This window comes from Bos indicus, chromosome 27 (assembly GCF_029378745.1).
Source record: "Bos indicus isolate NIAB-ARS_2022 breed Sahiwal x Tharparkar chromosome 27, NIAB-ARS_B.indTharparkar_mat_pri_1.0, whole genome shotgun sequence".
In the NCBI taxonomy this organism is placed as follows: Eukaryota; Metazoa; Chordata; class Mammalia; order Artiodactyla; family Bovidae; genus Bos; species Bos indicus.
The window spans coordinates 32,231,433-32,248,656 of record NC_091786.1 but is presented as its reverse complement, the minus strand read 5'-3'; the positions used below and the strand labels follow the sequence as shown (position 1 = coordinate 32,248,656).

The 17,224-nt window shown below is 40.5% G+C and overlaps 1 protein-coding gene across 1 annotated transcript in view; it reads right to left on the bottom strand.

The window, feature by feature from the left end:
* LOC109553264 (potassium channel subfamily U member 1) overlaps nucleotides 1-17,224 on the bottom strand; it is a 61,768-nt gene that overhangs the window by 22,726 nt on the left and 21,818 nt on the right. The window contains exons 6-10 of the mRNA XM_070781617.1: nucleotides 16,391-16,466; nucleotides 14,439-14,514; nucleotides 10,382-10,552; nucleotides 9,185-9,276; nucleotides 6,673-6,783 (exon numbers count right to left, since the gene is read on the bottom strand). Coding sequence (XP_070637718.1) covers nucleotides 6,673-6,783; nucleotides 9,185-9,276; nucleotides 10,382-10,552; nucleotides 14,439-14,514; nucleotides 16,391-16,466 — 526 coding nt within the window. The remainder of the gene's footprint in view (nucleotides 1-6,672; nucleotides 6,784-9,184; nucleotides 9,277-10,381; nucleotides 10,553-14,438; nucleotides 14,515-16,390; nucleotides 16,467-17,224) is intronic.

Sequence of the window (17,224 nt, the reverse complement as noted above, 5' to 3'; positions counted from 1 at the left end):
TAATACTGAGATATAAAAAAGAAGGGAAATATAAAAAAGAAGATAAGAAATATATTTGGTACAGTGAAGAAAAAGGACTCATTCATGTAAAATTGAATCCCCAGGAAAGGAGGATGAAGAACATAGTGACAAGGGCAATATTTGAAGAGATAATTGAGAATCTGCCAAAAATGGTGGAAAACACTGATCTGGAGACTCAGAAAGATTCATGAATACCAAGCACAATCAGTTCAGTTCAGTCACTCAGTCGTGTCTGACTCTTTGCAACCCCATGGACTGTAGCACGTCAGGCCTCCCTGTCCATCACCAACTCCCAGAGTTTACTCAAACTCATGTCCAAGCACAATAAATTATCAGAAATTCAAATCTACACACATCATATTCAAAGTATAACATACTTTCATATTAAATACTACATATAACCTTTTATAAATCTACCTGTAATACTGGAGACCCTGGTTTGACCCCTGGGTCAGGAAGACCCCCTGGAGAAGGAATAGGCTACCCACTCCAATATTCTTGGGCTTCTCTGGTAGCTCAGATTGTAAAGAATGCACCTGTGATGTACAAGACCTAGGTTTGATCTCTGGGTCGGGAAGATCCCCTGGAAAGGGAAAGGCTACCCACTCCAGTATTCTTGCCTGGAGAAATCCACAGACAGAGGAGCCTGACAGGCTACAGTCCATGGGGTTGCAAAGAGTTGGTCACAACTGAGTGACTTTCACTTTCACTATGGTCTTTTGAGAAGAAAATTCATTAAAGATCATTGAACAGACTTCTTAATAGCAATAACAAAACCAGGAAATCAACAGAATAATACTTCATGGTTCTCCAGGATGAAAGGTAGCAGTTTAAGACCCTATATTCATAAAATCATCTTTAAGAATGAGAACAAAATCAAGATGCCTTTGCATTTAAATAACAGAATTTGTTACTGGCAGATCTATATTTAATTCAGGATAAAAATGAGGGGGGGAAAAGCATAATGGAAACCAATATGAAGAAAAATATGTATATATACGTATAACTTAATCACCTTGCTGTACACCAGAAACTAATACAATGCTATCAATCAACTACACTCCAATTTTTTAAAAAAGGGGCAGGATAACAGTAATTTCATAAGAAGGAATCCAAATGGCTTATACATTTGAATATATTCTTGACCTCATTACCAACCAGAAAAACGAGATGAAAAACCACAATATGAGACAATGTCTTACAAATGCTATTCTGAAGAATGAATGGCTCAAATGAAGAAGACTGATGTATCCAAGCATCAGGTAGGGTGGGAAGTTACGTTTTAACTGGTAGTAAGGCTACAGGGCAGCAGGCACTCTCAGGGCTGCTGGGGAAGTGCAGACAAGACAGAAAAAGCATTCTGGACGACTGACAGTTCTATTACAGGAAGATTTAGTACCCTGCAGCTTTACTCCTGGGGACCAGGGCACATATACAAGAACTTTCAAAGCAACATTCTTCATAATAGCCGAAATTGAGGAGAAATGTCAACCAACAGTAGAACGGATTAAGAAAAATTGTCGTGTATTCACATAATGGAATGCTTTACCACACAGCAATGAAAATGAATAGGTACCGCTATACCCAGCTGCAACAAGGACGGATCTCACAAACGCAATATTGAGGTAAATCAATCTGTATCCCATTTTTGTGAGTTTAAAAACAGGAAAAATGTCAGGAGATATGAATTAATAAATGTAAGGTATCAAGTCAAAATCATAATTACCTCTAGGAGCTAAAGATGGGGCAACAGTTGGGGAGGGTTTTGCTGCAAAGCTGGCAATAGAATATATCTTGATTTTGGTGATGGTTACATGGATGTTTGCATCACAATAATTCATTTTAATGTACGCTGTAATTCTGTGTAATTTTCTGAGTTATAATTTAGGATAAAGAGTTTTAAACATGGTACTTAATTATTATCTATGCTCCAATGACCCATGCACAACTGTTGGGAATTTTTCACTTAACTTTTACTCTTATGAAATTATTTAATGTTGAAGAAATTAGAAAATATTTATTGCTATGCATGTGATATGGATATTGGAAAATATTTAATGATACACATATGAAAACGAGGTGACCACTACATACTGAAAAAAAAAATTTGAGGAAATATACTGTTATCATAAAACCAACATTTATTAGCCATAATGATATAAATACTCATTGCTGCTGTAATTACAAATTAGAAGATAACTCTGTTGGAACAAGTGAAGGAGACAAAGCGGTGCAGAGGGCTGAATAACATTCATCTGAAAAATATCAGGTGATAAGTAAATACTGTGTACAACTGAGGAGTCCAAAGAGTGATAAAACATAAATTTAAACTTAAAAGAAATATTAAAAATGAAAGAGGTTAATTATCTGAGTAGTAAGGCTGGAAAAAATTGTAAGGGGTTAAATATTTGGTAGTAAGCATTGAAGTCCCAGTATAATGGTCAGCTGGTGCCAAGAGCTGACTCGTTGGAAAAGGCCTTGATGCTGGGGAAGACTGAAGGTGAAAGGAAACGGGGGCATCAGAGGATGAGATGGTTAGACAGCATCACCAGCGCAATGGACATGAGTTTGAGCAAACTCAGGGAGATAGTGAAGGGCAGGAAGCCTGGTGTGCTGCAGTTCGTGGGGATGCAGAGTGGAACATGACTTAACAACTGAACAACAACATTTTGCTATTGATGTGCATGTTCATATGTTGCCTTCTGGAGCAGTTCTATCTTCTGGATTCCTACATGGATCTGCTCCACCCTCCAACGATTGTTGAATTAGGTGTCTCTTACATGTAATGACAATGTGCCTGTATGTACATGATTTAACGTGTGATGACAATGTGCCTGTGTATACATGGTTTTCCTTTATCCAGATCAGCATTATGGTACCTTTCCAATCTGACAACTGATATCATTTTTTGGTTCTAGGAAGTTTTTACTTTTTCATTTAATTGTGAAAAATTGCATGTATACGAAGTACATAGGATGCATACATTCAATACAAAGAATAACAAATCAATATTTATGTTTGACTGAGCTCAGCTGGGTAAGTCTTCTGCTCCGTGTGGTTTCACTGGAGTCAAGTACATGACTGTGTTTAGCTGAGAACCCTAGTGGGAACAATTTCTGAAAAAGTATCATTTACATGTCCATTAGAGCTGAAATTTGTGGCTCAGATGATAGAGAATCTGCCTGTAATACAGAAGACCGGGGTTTGATCCTTGGGTCAGGAAGATCCTCTGGAGAAGGGAATGGCAACCCACTCCAGGATTCTTGCCCAGAGAATTCCCATGGGGTCACAAAGAGTGAGACACAACTGAGCAGCTAATAAACATACACACACACACACACACACACACACACACGTCCATTCCCTCGGCTGGACTTCCGGAGGAGCTGGCAGCTGCATGGCCCTCATGCCCTTCAGAGCAGCTGAACTTCTCACATAGTGTTCCATGGCATCAAAATACTGAGTGCAGAAGCGCCCAGGCTTCTTATGGCTTGGTTCTTTAACTGGCTTGGTCATTTATATATATTTTACAGGTTAAAAGGAGTCAAAAGGCCAGCTCAGATCAAGAGAAAGGAGATTAGAAGACTCCATTCTTGATGGGAGGATGAGAATGTGTGTAAACAGCTGGGAGGTATTTCTGGTAGTTATTTAAAAAAAACAAAACAAAAAACTACCACTGTTTTCCCTCTGCTACATTCTCAATATCAAGTTAAGTCAAAGGCCAGCCCGGATTCACTGAGAGAAGCAGTATGAATGTACAGTGAGGAAAGGCAACGTGAACTTTGGCATCAAAGGAAAGTCCACCAGAATCACAGACTGTGATAATCACTTTAAAGCCAACAAATGGAGTGATGAGATAGGAGGATTCCAACAGGCTAACTTAGACAGTTTGGCCAGAGAAGGACTCTGAGTGCTGGGGGATGAAAATAAATCATTCACATCCAGTAGGAGAGCTTCTGAGCAAAAAGAACAGATCAATAAAGTAGCCTTTATAGAAGTTCAAGAGAGACAAGATAGGAACTTTGAATAGGGTTATGATAGCGGAGCCTGGCGGGCTATATACAGTCCATGGGGTCGAAGAGTCGGACATGACTGAGTAGCTAGCATTTCACCTTCAGGGCAGACGAAATGATAGCAACAGAATTAGGACACGTACACAGGGTCTGAGGAAGAAAGGAATGTCCAAGACTACGCTTAGTTTTCTGTTTTAAGGACTGGCATTGATGAGATGCCACTTGCTGAGATAAGTAATGCTATTTGCTTTCTTTCTTGTTTTATTTTTAATTTGCCTTGTGAAATGGGAAAGCTGGACTTGAGATCATGAATTTACTTTTGAAAATGCTGAGTCTGAGGGGTCTTTGAAACACTGGGATGGAAATATCCAGTAAGCTACTAGCTGTGTGACTATGAAGCCAGAAAGAATGTCCAGTGGGGATATCAATTTTGGAGTCTTCAGAAAGTGAAGTGAAAGTTGCTCAGTTATGTCCGACTCTTTGTGACCCCATGGACTATATAGTCCATGGAACTCTCCAGGCCAGAATACTGGAGTGGGTAGCCGTTCCCTTCTCCAGGGGATCTTCCCAACCCAGGGATCGAACCCAGGTCTCCCGCATTGTAGGCAGATTCTTTACCAGCTGAGCCACAAGAAAAGCCCAAGAATACTGGAGTGGGTAGCCTATCCCTTCTCCAGCAGATCTTCCCAACTCATGAATTGAACCAGGGTCTCCTGCATTGCAAGCAGATTCTTTACCAACTGAGCTATGAAGGGGAGTCTTCAGAATATAGATGTAATTGACAGAGTCTGGACAAGCCACTCCCAATGTTTGTGCCATTTAAGACATTTCAATCATTATCTTGACAAGTACCTACAATAACCTACGTTATTCTATGAAAATACAGCAGTGGGTAAAAGATGTAACTTTCCATACATTTAATGATTTCCTCTCTGTCTCAACTGGATTACAATTATTAGTGTTTTATCACTGGTTTTAACACTTTGGGTCTTTTGTTTGTTTACTATGTTTTAAATTAGGGGCCTAGCAATGCAAAATTGCTGAAAAGACAGGCATGACAATGATTCTGAAGCAGAACTCTTGGCTATCTATCCGCAGCACCATAAAGGAATTCAGAAGGCTTACTGGTCATCTCATAACCGAGAGCCTAAGGTAACGGTTGGTTGAAGGTGTCATAATGTAAAGAGTACAGTGTTCAACTACGAAAGGCATGAAGAAGGCTGAGGTGACCCCACATGCAATCATGGATAAGACCAAAATGTCATCTCATAGCTGCTTGACTTTAGTGAGTGATCTCTGGATATGGATTGACAATTTAGAAAAATAAAGAAGTTAGTTCTCTACACATTCGCGTGTGTGCGTGCTCAGTTGTGCCTGACTCTTTGCAACCCCTTGGACTGTAGCAGACAAGATTCTTCTGTCTCTGGGATTTACCAGGCAATAATACTGGAGCAGGTTGCCATTTCCTTCTCCATGGGGTCTTTCCAACCCCGGGATTGAATCATATCTCTTGCATCTCCTGTTATTGGCAGCTGGATTTTTTTTTTAATCACTGAGCCCTCCCTATAAATTACACAAAGTCAATTCCAGAGAGCTTAAATACAAAATATTTCAATATAAAAACCTAAAATAGTTACTTAATTTTAGAACAGACAGATCGAAGAACATCAGAAAGGCAAGAAGTCAAAAGGGAAAGAGTTGATAGATTGGAATCTGTGTAAATTGAATGCTTCTTCCTTAAGATAAAAGCACACACAAAAACTAAAAGACAAAGGGGAGGGAAATTTACAACATATGACACAAAAAAGCTACTATAAAAGTATACTAAGTGCTTAAAAGTCAGTGAAGTAACAGACAACCCTCCTTACATAAAAGAAATGAAGAGAATTCCAAAAAAATCAGCAAATCTTCAAAACACAAAAATTGCTCAACCTCATTAGGAACCAAAATTGTAAATACAGAACAATTAGAAACCATTTTGCCTACTTAAAACTCTTTTTGTGTTAAAAAGGCACTTACCAGTGTTTCACAAAATATTTGACTTGGACTCTGGTCATAAAAAGATAAATCACAAAGAACAAACACATGCCTTCTGCGTCCAGCTGGACTTTGCATTTGCAATTCTGAGAACTGACAGAATAATAACCATGAATTGCACCAGACTAGCGCACAAGATTATGGTTATACATAATAATACATGCTATTGTTGTTGTTACTTAGTCACTAAGTTGCTTCTGACTCTGTGTGACCCCACGGACTGCAGCACTCCAGGCTCCTCTGTCCTCCACTCTCTCCCGGAGTTTGCTCAAATTCATGTCCATTGAGTTGGTGATGCTATCTAACCACCTCCTCCTCTGGCAATCCCTTATCCTTTTGCCTTCAGCTTTTCGCAGCATCAGTCTTTTTCAATCACTTAAATAATATTAAAACCTGTACAGAAAAAAAATCCAGCAATTTATAGTCCAGAATAATATTTTCATAAGTTAACTCTGGTCATGAACTGCTTTTTCTTTACTTTTTGCTGATTAATTACTTCCTACTTTTAAAGATCAATGGTGGAAGGGCAATTTTCTTCCATTAAAAATATTTGCACATATTTTAAGTGTCCCCCGCTCATGGGCCGTACAGATATACTTACTCTCCCAGGAATACAATCTCAGTGTTGATCTCCCCTGCTTTGTGGCGGAGAAAGTTCCTCAGGAAAGCCATCACACTGTCCACAGTGATGTTTCCGCACACCACGATGAACCTAGAGAGTGAGAGCAAGGTGCAGCGGGTCATCCCAGGAACAGTAGCATCTTCCAGTCTAGATTTAGAGATGGACTCTTAAACAGCATGTTAAAAAAGCAGAGACATTACTTTGCCAACAAAGGTCTGTCTAGTCAAGGCTATGGTTTTTCCAGTGGTCATGTATGGATGTGAGAGTTGGGCTATAAAGAAAGCTGAGTGCCGAAGAAATGATGCTTTTGAACTGTGGTATTGGAGAAGACTCTTGAGAGTCCTTTGGACTGCAAGGAGATCCAACCTGTCCATTCTAAAGGAGATCAGCCCTGGGATTTCTTTGGAAGGACTGATGCTAAAGCTGAAACTCCAATACTTTGGCCACCTCATGTGAAGACTTGACTCATTGGAAAGTCAAGCATCTTCATTGGAAAAGACCCTGATGCTGGGAAGGATTGGGGGTAGGAGAAGAAGGGGATGGCAGAGGATGAAATGGTTGGATGGCATCACCGACTTGACGGACATGAGTTTAAGCAAGCTCCGGGAGTTGGTGATGGACAGGGAGGCCTGGCATGCTGCAGTCTGTGGGGTTGCAGAGAGTCTGACATGACTGAGCGACTGAACTGAACTGAACGTAGCTTAAACTTAGTTTTAAATAAAGCTGGTATATGTTCCACCAAGATTTTAAATTTAAAAACACCAAAGACTACATCTCTAATATACAAAAGCAGGCTCAGATTCTGTAGGGAATGATTCTACACTTTGAATTGCACATAACTTTTTAGGCATATGTGGGCAACTATTGCAACCGCTAGATTTTTCTTGCTTATTTACAACCTATGATGGACGTGCACGTGTGTTCATTACACTTGATTTTCCACTTGACTCCTGATTGGCTGGTGTAGTCTTTTTTCACTGACAAACCACTGATCATTGGAAAGTCTCACTGATTTTCCCACAGTCACATAGTATGGTTGAGCAGCACCAGAATCCAGGTTATTTTGGTTTATCTCCTGTATCTAAAATTACCCAGTAGTCACAAAAACAGTGAGTCCAGTGGAGAGACATCTCAGAGTGGCCCACAAATCTATGCATGTAACCTTTACAGTGAAAAAGAGCTGTCAGTTTCCTTAGGCTTAGTACACATAAGGAAGCTGTTCCACTCCACCCTATTAGTTATGTAAGAAGCTGAAAGTCTAATTTTAGCCTCAAACTTAAATTTTTCAGACCTCACTGACTTGGCATGTTTTATCCCTTTCTTCAGATGGGCCAGGTCAGATTTTGGCTTATTTAGTTCATTTCATTGTTTTCAATATTTGTTTTTCATTCATCTTGGCTTTTTATTTTCTCTCCCTACTCCTGAGTCAATCTTGGTTTTTATCCAACTGTGTTAAGACATCATTCCATAGGAGCTCATCTCCACTGTGCCTCTTTCCTCAACAGCAGGTAAGAATTGTTCCAAATTTAAGATCTCCAATTCATTATCTTCTTCTTGTTCAGTCACTAAGTCATGTTTGACTCTCCATGACCTCACGGACTGCAGCACATCAGGCTTCCCTGTCCTTCACTGTCTCCCAGAGTTTGCTCAAAGTCATGTCCATACAGTCAGTGACGCCATCCAACCATCTCATCCTCTGCCACCCTCTTCTCCTCCTGCCTTCAATCTTCCCCAGTATCAGGGTCTTTTCCATTGAGTCGGCACTTCGCATCAGGTGGCCAAAGTATTGGAGTTTCAGCTTCAGCATCAGTCCTTTCAATGAATATTCAGGGTTGATTTCCTTTAAGATTGACTGGTTTGACCTTTCTATTAGGTGTGAAAAACCACGATGGCAATGGAGGTAACATACATCCACTGAGAAATCGTGTAAAAGTAACTCTGACTTCACTTTGCTCCTGGGAACAAATGGCTGTGGTGTGGACAGAACAGGCAATCTGTGAAGGACTGAAGAAAAGAGACTCCTCCTCACTCGAGCAAACCTCTTTCTGTCATGAGCCCCACAAGCTTTACGGGAGTTTGGGCTGAGATGACTGAATTGAATTATTTTCAATTCAAACCATGACTTTAACTTGATCCATTATGTAAAATTAGTCATGAGTCAACCACATGATTAGAATGAATAAAACCATTAGTAATGGATCTAAGAGAACAGTCATGATAAGGAATGTGCAAATACTGGCACAATCAACATTTGACACTGAATGACAACATATCTGTAATAATTTTAACTGATTTAATTCTTACGTGTCTCTAGATACGTGAATCAAGTGGCAAATATCATCTTCTCGTGGTATCTACTCTAGCACAGCCCTCTTTTAGGGAGTGAGGACCTTGCCCATACATCCACCTAGGCCAGGCAATAGTGTTCAGAAAGAGACAGTGACCAGCAGAGTATCTCAAACTGCAGAAATTATGCCGTAAAGCTACTTACTTCTTCCCTTTGACCACTTCATAGGAACTGGTATATTTCCTCTCGTTGGCAAGAAGTTCCACCATTTCGGGGACATAGTTGGCGAACAGTACCTAGAAATGATCAGCAAATAAAACCTTAGGTCTCACTATGTCCAAGGATACTCCAAAATTCCAAGATGACAAAGGAGAAGGAAGGTCCATAAAATATTCTTTCTTATAACAAAGACATGACTATGAACCGTGCTTTTTAAAGCACAGTTTAAAATTAAAGAAATTTCTTCCTTTACTTCAGGCTTTGGACTTGGTTAAAATTCAACAGAATGCATTTCAGCCTTCAAAAAGATGAAAGCAAAGACAAGCAGTAAGACAACCTCCCCATCCATTTGGTCCTGCCATCACCTCTAAAGGCCCTTCTGACTCTTCCATTTGATCCTATTTGGGGCTTTGGGGAAAAAAAAAGCAATGGGACAGAGTGGAACCCCACTAAGGGAAAATGATAGAAATGAAGGGATGTAACAATTATGTGGACAGCGGGATGTCAGAAAAGTAGACTGGACTGGATGGGAGGGGAGTTTGGGGGAGAAAGGGCACATGTATATGTATGGCTGAGTCCCTTTGCGGTCCACCCAAAACTATCACAACATTGTTAATTGGTCATACTCCAATACAAAATAAAAAGTTAAAAAACGAAAGGTAGAATGGAGAACTCTGGGATGGTCTTTAAAGAATTGAAAGTAAAGTCACGGAAAAAGGAGGCTTCCTTTGTCCTGGACACACTCCTGAACCAAACACAGATGTTCCCTTATCTGTAGTAAAATGTTGGTGTGGAGAGAGCTTACTCATCTGAGCTGGAAAGAACACTACATCCAGCAGATCAAACCTCAAGTCCCCTTCCTCCTTGGAAGAAAGACTTTAATCTGATGGGCAAAAGATGAAGGAAGATGAGGTTGCTCCGATCAGTGTAGAGGCTAATTAGGAAGGTCTGCTCTCCTTTATTTACTACCTTCATCCCTGGCAATCAAGCAATTATGTCATGGGCTCCAGAGGATGCAGTCTGAAAAACATGGGATTCATTTATCCCTTCATTTTCATTTGACACCTGCTCTGAACAACGCAACACTTGCTCTTAAACCTACATCACTTTATTTCTCCCCATTAACCAAATGTTTTGGGTGTATGTAAGTGATATTCAAAAGATATAGGAAATACTCTTCACCAAACTCCCGAGGGTGAAGACTATGATGAAAATCCGTCCTAGGTATGTCTTGGGTACCACATCTCCAAAACCGACAGTCGACATTGTTGCCATGATCAGGTAAATGGACTCAAAGAATGAAATGGTCTGTGAATTTCTCCCTTGGAGCCAAGGATCACCGGAGTTTTCCACCTGTCCAAAGAAAGAAGACTCAGGCAAGGTCTGTAAATGGACTCCAAGGGAACGTTTATAAAGAAAAAGCAAAACACTGGATTTGTTTCACTTAATTCAATCCAAATGAAATAGTACATGATTCCCAGGTTGCTGTGAAGGGTGTGCAGATCGTGGGTAGTGATTGTGAAGTCGTGTGTCCCATCCAAAGTTTTGCAGATTGTGGGTAATGATTGTGAAGTCATGTTTCCCTTCCTTGCGATTATTGCTCAGATCTGAGGGGGCATGTAACTTGAGCCCACAATGGGATGCTCTCTGGAGAAAATGGCTGACAACCTCTCTTTTCCTTTCCTGTGGGTACCTCATCCAACCGTGGAGCCATGGGACTCGGAGGCTGTCAGGCTGAGCACTTATTATTCAGTCTCATTTTACAACAGATCAGGATCATCATGAGAAAATACACAGTTACACGGTCGCTTCATGTCAGGGAGCTTATGCACATGGATGTTGATGCATAAGGAAGCGCAAAGAAACTTTCCAGATTATTTTTCCTCTCTCCCTGGAAAAATATTTTCAGTGATTAAAAAGTAACTCTGAAATAAGCTGCAAGGATACACTGTATAAAATGGGGGATGTAGCCAATGTTTGATAGTAACTATAAATGCAGCGTAATCTTAAAAAATTGTGAATTGCTATCTTGAAGGCTTCCCAGGTGGCACTAGCAGTAAGAAACCCACCTGTCAATGCAGGAGACATAAGAGACGTGGGTTTGATTCCTGGGAAGATCTTCAGGAGAAGGAAATGGCAACCCACTCCAGTATTCTTGCCTGGAGAATCCTATGGACAGAGGAGCCTGGGGTCACAAAGAGTTGGATATGACTGTAAATGGTGCACAATCTTTAAAATTGTGAATCGCTATATTGTACACCTGTAAATGATATAATATTGTATGGAAACTATACTTTAATTAAAAAAAGAAACTCTGATAAATGTTTCCTCTGATTTTCCCGATTAGTCTTCACTTTTTTTTTTTTTTGGCCACACACACGCAGGATCTTAGTTCCTCGTGTCTTCACGTTTTAAGGAAACTAAGTTTATCAGATTTTTTTTTTTTTACATTAAACAAAAAGAGCAACTGAGGCAATGGCATTTGTGCTAAGTCTTTTCAGTCATGTCCAACTCTTTGAGACTCCAGGCTCCTCTGTCCATGGGATTCTCCTAGCAAGAATGTGGATTCTAGCAAGGAGTGGATTGCCGTTTCCTTCTCCAGGAGACCTTCCCAGGGATCAAACCCTCATCTTTTAGGTCTCCTATATTGGCAGGTGGGTTCTTTACCACTAGCGTAACCTGGGAAGCTTTGTGGTATGTGCTAGTTGCTTCAGTCGTGTCCGACTCTGTGCGACCCCATAGACAGCAGCCCACCAGGCTCCCCCATCCCTGGGATTCTCCAGGCAAGAACACTGGAGTGGGTTGTCATTTCCTTCTCCAGTGCATGAAAGTGAAAAGTGAAAGTGAAGTCGCTCAGTCGTGTCCAACTCTTAGCGACCCCATGGACTGCAACCCACCAGGCTCCTCCGTCCATGGGATTTTGCAGGCAAGAGTACTGGAGTGGGGTGCCATTGCCTTCTCCGTGTGGTATGTCTAGGGTGCAGCTAATCCACTAGGACTGCAGGTGGCCTTCTGAGAGCAGGTTGCCAGAAATGTGTGTTTTTGCAAAGAACCCCAAAGTCTGGGTTTTTAATGTGACTTCCTTTTAAAAAGGTTGGCAACATGTATATTATCATATGTGAAACAGATCGCCAGTCCAGGTTTGATGCATGAGACAGGGTGCTCGGGGCTGGTACACTGGGATGACTCTGAGGGATGGGATGGGGAGGGAGGTGGGTGCGGGGTTCAGGATGGGTAACACATGTACACCCATGGCTGATTCATGTCAGTGTATGGCAAAAATCACTACAATAGTATAAAGTAATTAGCCTCCAATTAAATCAATACATTAAAAAATAAAAATAAAAAGTTTAGCGACCAATACAAAAATAGCAAACACAAAATGCAAAGCATGTTAGGGGCAATAAATAGGGCTGCAGGCCCCATTCAGCCTGGTAATTGCTACTGAAAGCAAAAAAACAAAAACAAACCCTTGTCACCATGGTTTCTCCTTTAGCATCCTCTTGCCCTCTGTTCTGTGAGGGCCAACAGGTCTCTACAGGGAGACTGGTGACTGCTTCTCCCGGGGTGGACCCACGCCCTTGGGCTGACCTTCTAGATGTAGGAATCTACCTTTACTACTGTGACATTTCTCAGGGAAAACTGTCTCCTGCCTGCAAGAGGAGGAAGGATGTGGCAGCCTTCATAATTCCTTTCTTCTTTAATTGATGTACAGTTGACTTATAATATTGTGTTCATTTCAGGTATACATCGCAGTGATTCAGTGATCTTCTTCTGATAATTTTTCATTATAGGTTATTACAAGATATTGAATATAACTCCCTGTGCTATAAAGTAAATATACAGATATATATGAATATATAAATCTGCTCAGTTGTGCCCAACTCTTTGTGACCCCTTGGACGGTAGCCCACCAGGCTCCTCTGTCCATGGGATTTCTCAGACAAGCATACTGGAATGGGTTGCCATTTCCTTCTCCAGGGGACCTTCCTGAGCCAAGGATCGAACCCACGTCTCCTTCATCCCCTGCATTGGTAGGTGGGTTCTTTACCACTAGCGCCTCCTGGGGAGCCCTATAAAGTAAATACTTCTTGCTTACCTATTTTGTGCATTGTAGTTTGTTTCTTGAAACACCAAACACATTTGGTGTTTGACATTTTCCTTGATGAACTGAACATGGCTAAGTTTTTTTTTTTTTTTTTTTTTACTTATTTTTTCCTTTTTCTTGTTATTTTGAAATGGATTTTTGAGAGAAGAGCTCAAGTGGAAAAGACTTCTGGTCTGTTTTCTGTTTTGCTTTGCTTTTCTCAAAGGCCTTTGCAAGCTTTTAGCAGCCCACTTTAACTTCTGCATTTTCTAATGCCCTCTCCTCAACTTTCCTGGAGCAGTTAAGTCCAGGAGTTTCTTTCCTATTGCTGAAATCCATTTATTATGTTGCTGATTATGTGAGATGAGAGCTAATCTTTCTTGTAGACAAAGGAGGCAGCTGCATACACAGATTGATTCCAGGAGGACCAAGAAAGTCCCCAAACTCCCCTTTGCAACTCAGCAACTGCTCCCCCTGCAACTCTCCAGCTTTTCTAAGTACGAAATTCTCTCTGACCCTGTATTTCTTTATTTCTCTATTTATTTTTTATAATGATATTTATATCATTTATTACTATTTATTGGAGAAGTAAATGGCAACCCACTCTAGTATTCCTGCATGGAGAATCCCATGGACAGAGGAGCCTGGCAGGCTCCATAGGGGAAAGTTAAGTCCATGGGGTCACAAAGAGTCAGACATGACTGAGGGACTAAACACACATTACTATTTATATTATTATATTATATGTAAGTATACAATATACTCATTATAATTTATAACATTGTTTATTATGTCTTTACTTCTTTATCTCTTTATTTCTCTGATCCTTTATTCTTTTTCAAATTGCTGGAAACCCTATGATACAGTGATACATTTTACCTGTTGCTTATACTTTAGATGAATGCACTTATTAAATCCTTCTCTAAGAACAGGTTTTGAGAGTTTGGAGAAGACACATCGATACTGTGAGTGCAGGAGATATATGCTTGTGAGAAATATGGAGTGGAGAAAACCCACCCAAAGGAGGTAAAAAGACAGACCTCACGCTGATCACAATGATGGAGACAGGAGCTCGGGAGATTTGCCTCCATTTTTCACAGAAAAGACATGCATGCTCACCAGCAACATCACAGGGTTGGATGAGATGCTCACCAGGTGAATGAATCCTGCAGCCGTGAACCAGATGCTCAGAACGATGGATAACAGCTTGCAAAACTTCACTGAATTGCTAGGGGAAGAAGGAGTGTTGCTGGGTTCTGGCAGGTTCCAGAACAATACAAATACCTCATCCTCTAAACTCCTGCTCCTCAGAGCTTGCTTCTAGACCAAGAGCAATGATACACCTTCCTTGGGAGCATCCTGGAAATGCAGAGTCCCAGGCCCTGCCTTTATCTCTGATCTGCAATATTCCTGGATCCCCTCTCCTTATGCATATACACCTTACAGGTGGAGAAGCACAGCCCCGTGACACACTTTTGTTCAAAACCCTTGGTAGATTCTGGGGGATGATCCCTAGCCTGATATTATATTGACCAAAGGCAGAATCTCAAGAAGCCAGAGAGTGGATTTGCAAAATAAAATTTTGAGTGGATCACAGAAATGAAGAAATGGATTAATGGAGAAATGGATTAAATGAAGAAATGGAAGTGGATTACAGAAATTAAGCTCCATATCGCTAAACTCACAAGAGGATCCTTGGAGGAAGAAGATCAAACAAGCTCCTGTCTCCTAAAGAAAGCCTCCGAGTTTAGCTGAAATCTCTGGGGTTCTCAGCAAGGCTGCCTGTCCCACAAAAACAGCCCTTTCTCCACAAAGCATCAACTTATAGCAGTGAGACCCAGCTGGCCAGAACTATTTGATGATGCTTCTAGTGAGAATGCAGGGTCATGGAGATGGTGCGTACGTAATGTTAGACCAAAATGCTTACAGCTTTAACAGGACTGGAGCTTAAAGGTGCTGGGTTGGCCAAAAGGTTTGTTCGGAATTTTCCATAAGATGTTACAGAAAGACCCAAATGAACATTTTGGCCAACCCAATATTTGGATTTTTTTTTGTAACTGTAATTTTAATTTTGTGGAGACATTTAAATGATTCTATTTCTGTAAGAATGAGTTCATTGCTGCTACTGGGCAGCTCTCAGGCTTGGAGAAACTGTCATACATTCCTAGACAGCTGTGGTGTATTTCATGACAATGAATGTGTAGAATTAAAGTATCTGAGTTCTTTGGTGATCCACTGATTATTTAGTAAAATATTGTTTAGCCTCCATGTGTTTGTATTTTTTATAGTTTTTTTTTTTCCTGTAATTGACTTCTAATCTCATAGCGTTGTGGTCAGAAAAGATGCTGGATATGATTTCAATTTTCTTAAATTTACTGAGGCTTTATTTGTAGCCCAAGATGTGATCTACCCTGGAGAATGTTCTGTGTGCACTTGAGAAGAAAGTGTATTCTGCTGCTTTGGGATGGAATGCCCTGTAAGTATTAAGTCTATCTGGTCTAATGCATCATTCAAGGCTTGTGTGTTCTTATTAACTTTCCATTTAGATGATCTGTCCATTGGCATAAATGGGGGGTTAAAGTTCCTCACTATTATTGTGTTACTGTTGACTTCCCCTTTTATGGCTGTTAGCATTTGCCTTAAGTATTGATGTGCTCCTATGTTGAGTACATTCCTGTGTACAACTCTTATCTTCTTGGATTGAACCTTTGATCGTTATCTAGTCTGTGTCTCTTTGATCATTATGTGATCTTTGTCTCTTTTAACAGTCATTATTTTAAAGTCTATTTTGTCTGAATTGCTTTGATTTAAGAAAAAAAACTTGGGGGGAGGGGGAAGAGTTAAAGCCTAAATGAACGGACACACTGCAGGTCCAAGAAACAAAGAAGAAACAAACTCTTTAAGATGATTGCAAACTTCCAGCCAGTGTGTGAGGTTAATGCAATGGGAGAAAAGTAAGCGAATGCTACCTTGGGAAGTGAGGGATTTCATGACGTTTCCGCTGAAGTTTCTGATGGGAAATGAGCTGAGTTGAAGGTTCAGTTAACATTTGAATTTCCTAATCCAAACGAGTAAGGCATACTTGGGGCAGGCCTGGCATTTACCTGGTGCTGATGGCTCGCAGAATTTGCAAGATTTGAGGGAGTTCCAGCAGCCGCAATGCTCGTAAGAACCTTAAACCTAAAAGCAATCAAAAAAGAAAGCTGCAGTCTGAACTACCCCACACCTAGGACTGTTCATGTTCTCTCTCCCTGAAATGCTCAAATATATCACAATGTCATCAGTTTAAGACCATGAGGACTAGTTCAAATCCTGATTCACTTAATGGCTATTGTCATCTAAAGCAACACCCTTAGCTCCTCTGGTTCCTCATCTGTAAAATGGGAATTATAATGATACCCACCTCAAAGTGCTGCTGAGAATTATCATTACTACAAAGCATGTAATAAGCACAACTCACATTTTACTCTGTTTAACTCTTTTTTAGAATGGAGAGCAAATGATCCGTAAACCACTTAAATTCCTGACTGCAGAATCTCTGTGATACACTCCCCAGGGTTTACATGCTATTTGCATTTATATGGTTTGATAACAGCATCAGTAAGGAATATTTTTGTAGATAATAAATAATACGATTACATAAAAACTGACAAAGGCCACAGCAGACTCATGTACTGTCAATACAACTACCTTAAAGACAAAGTAACTAATTTTAAAAATCTCTAACAGGTCACCGCATATCTGGATATGAGGATTTATAGGTTTTAGATCTGGGAGGCTTTTCACCTCTCCTGTCACGTGGGATCCTAGCACAAAGGTGCCGAGGTGGGTGGTGATGTTGGGTGGTGATTTCCCTCCAGGAGCAGATAATCCCTAAACAATAAAAACCTTAGATATCAGATGACATCAGGCCCATCACTAGGGGCTGGGATGAAAAA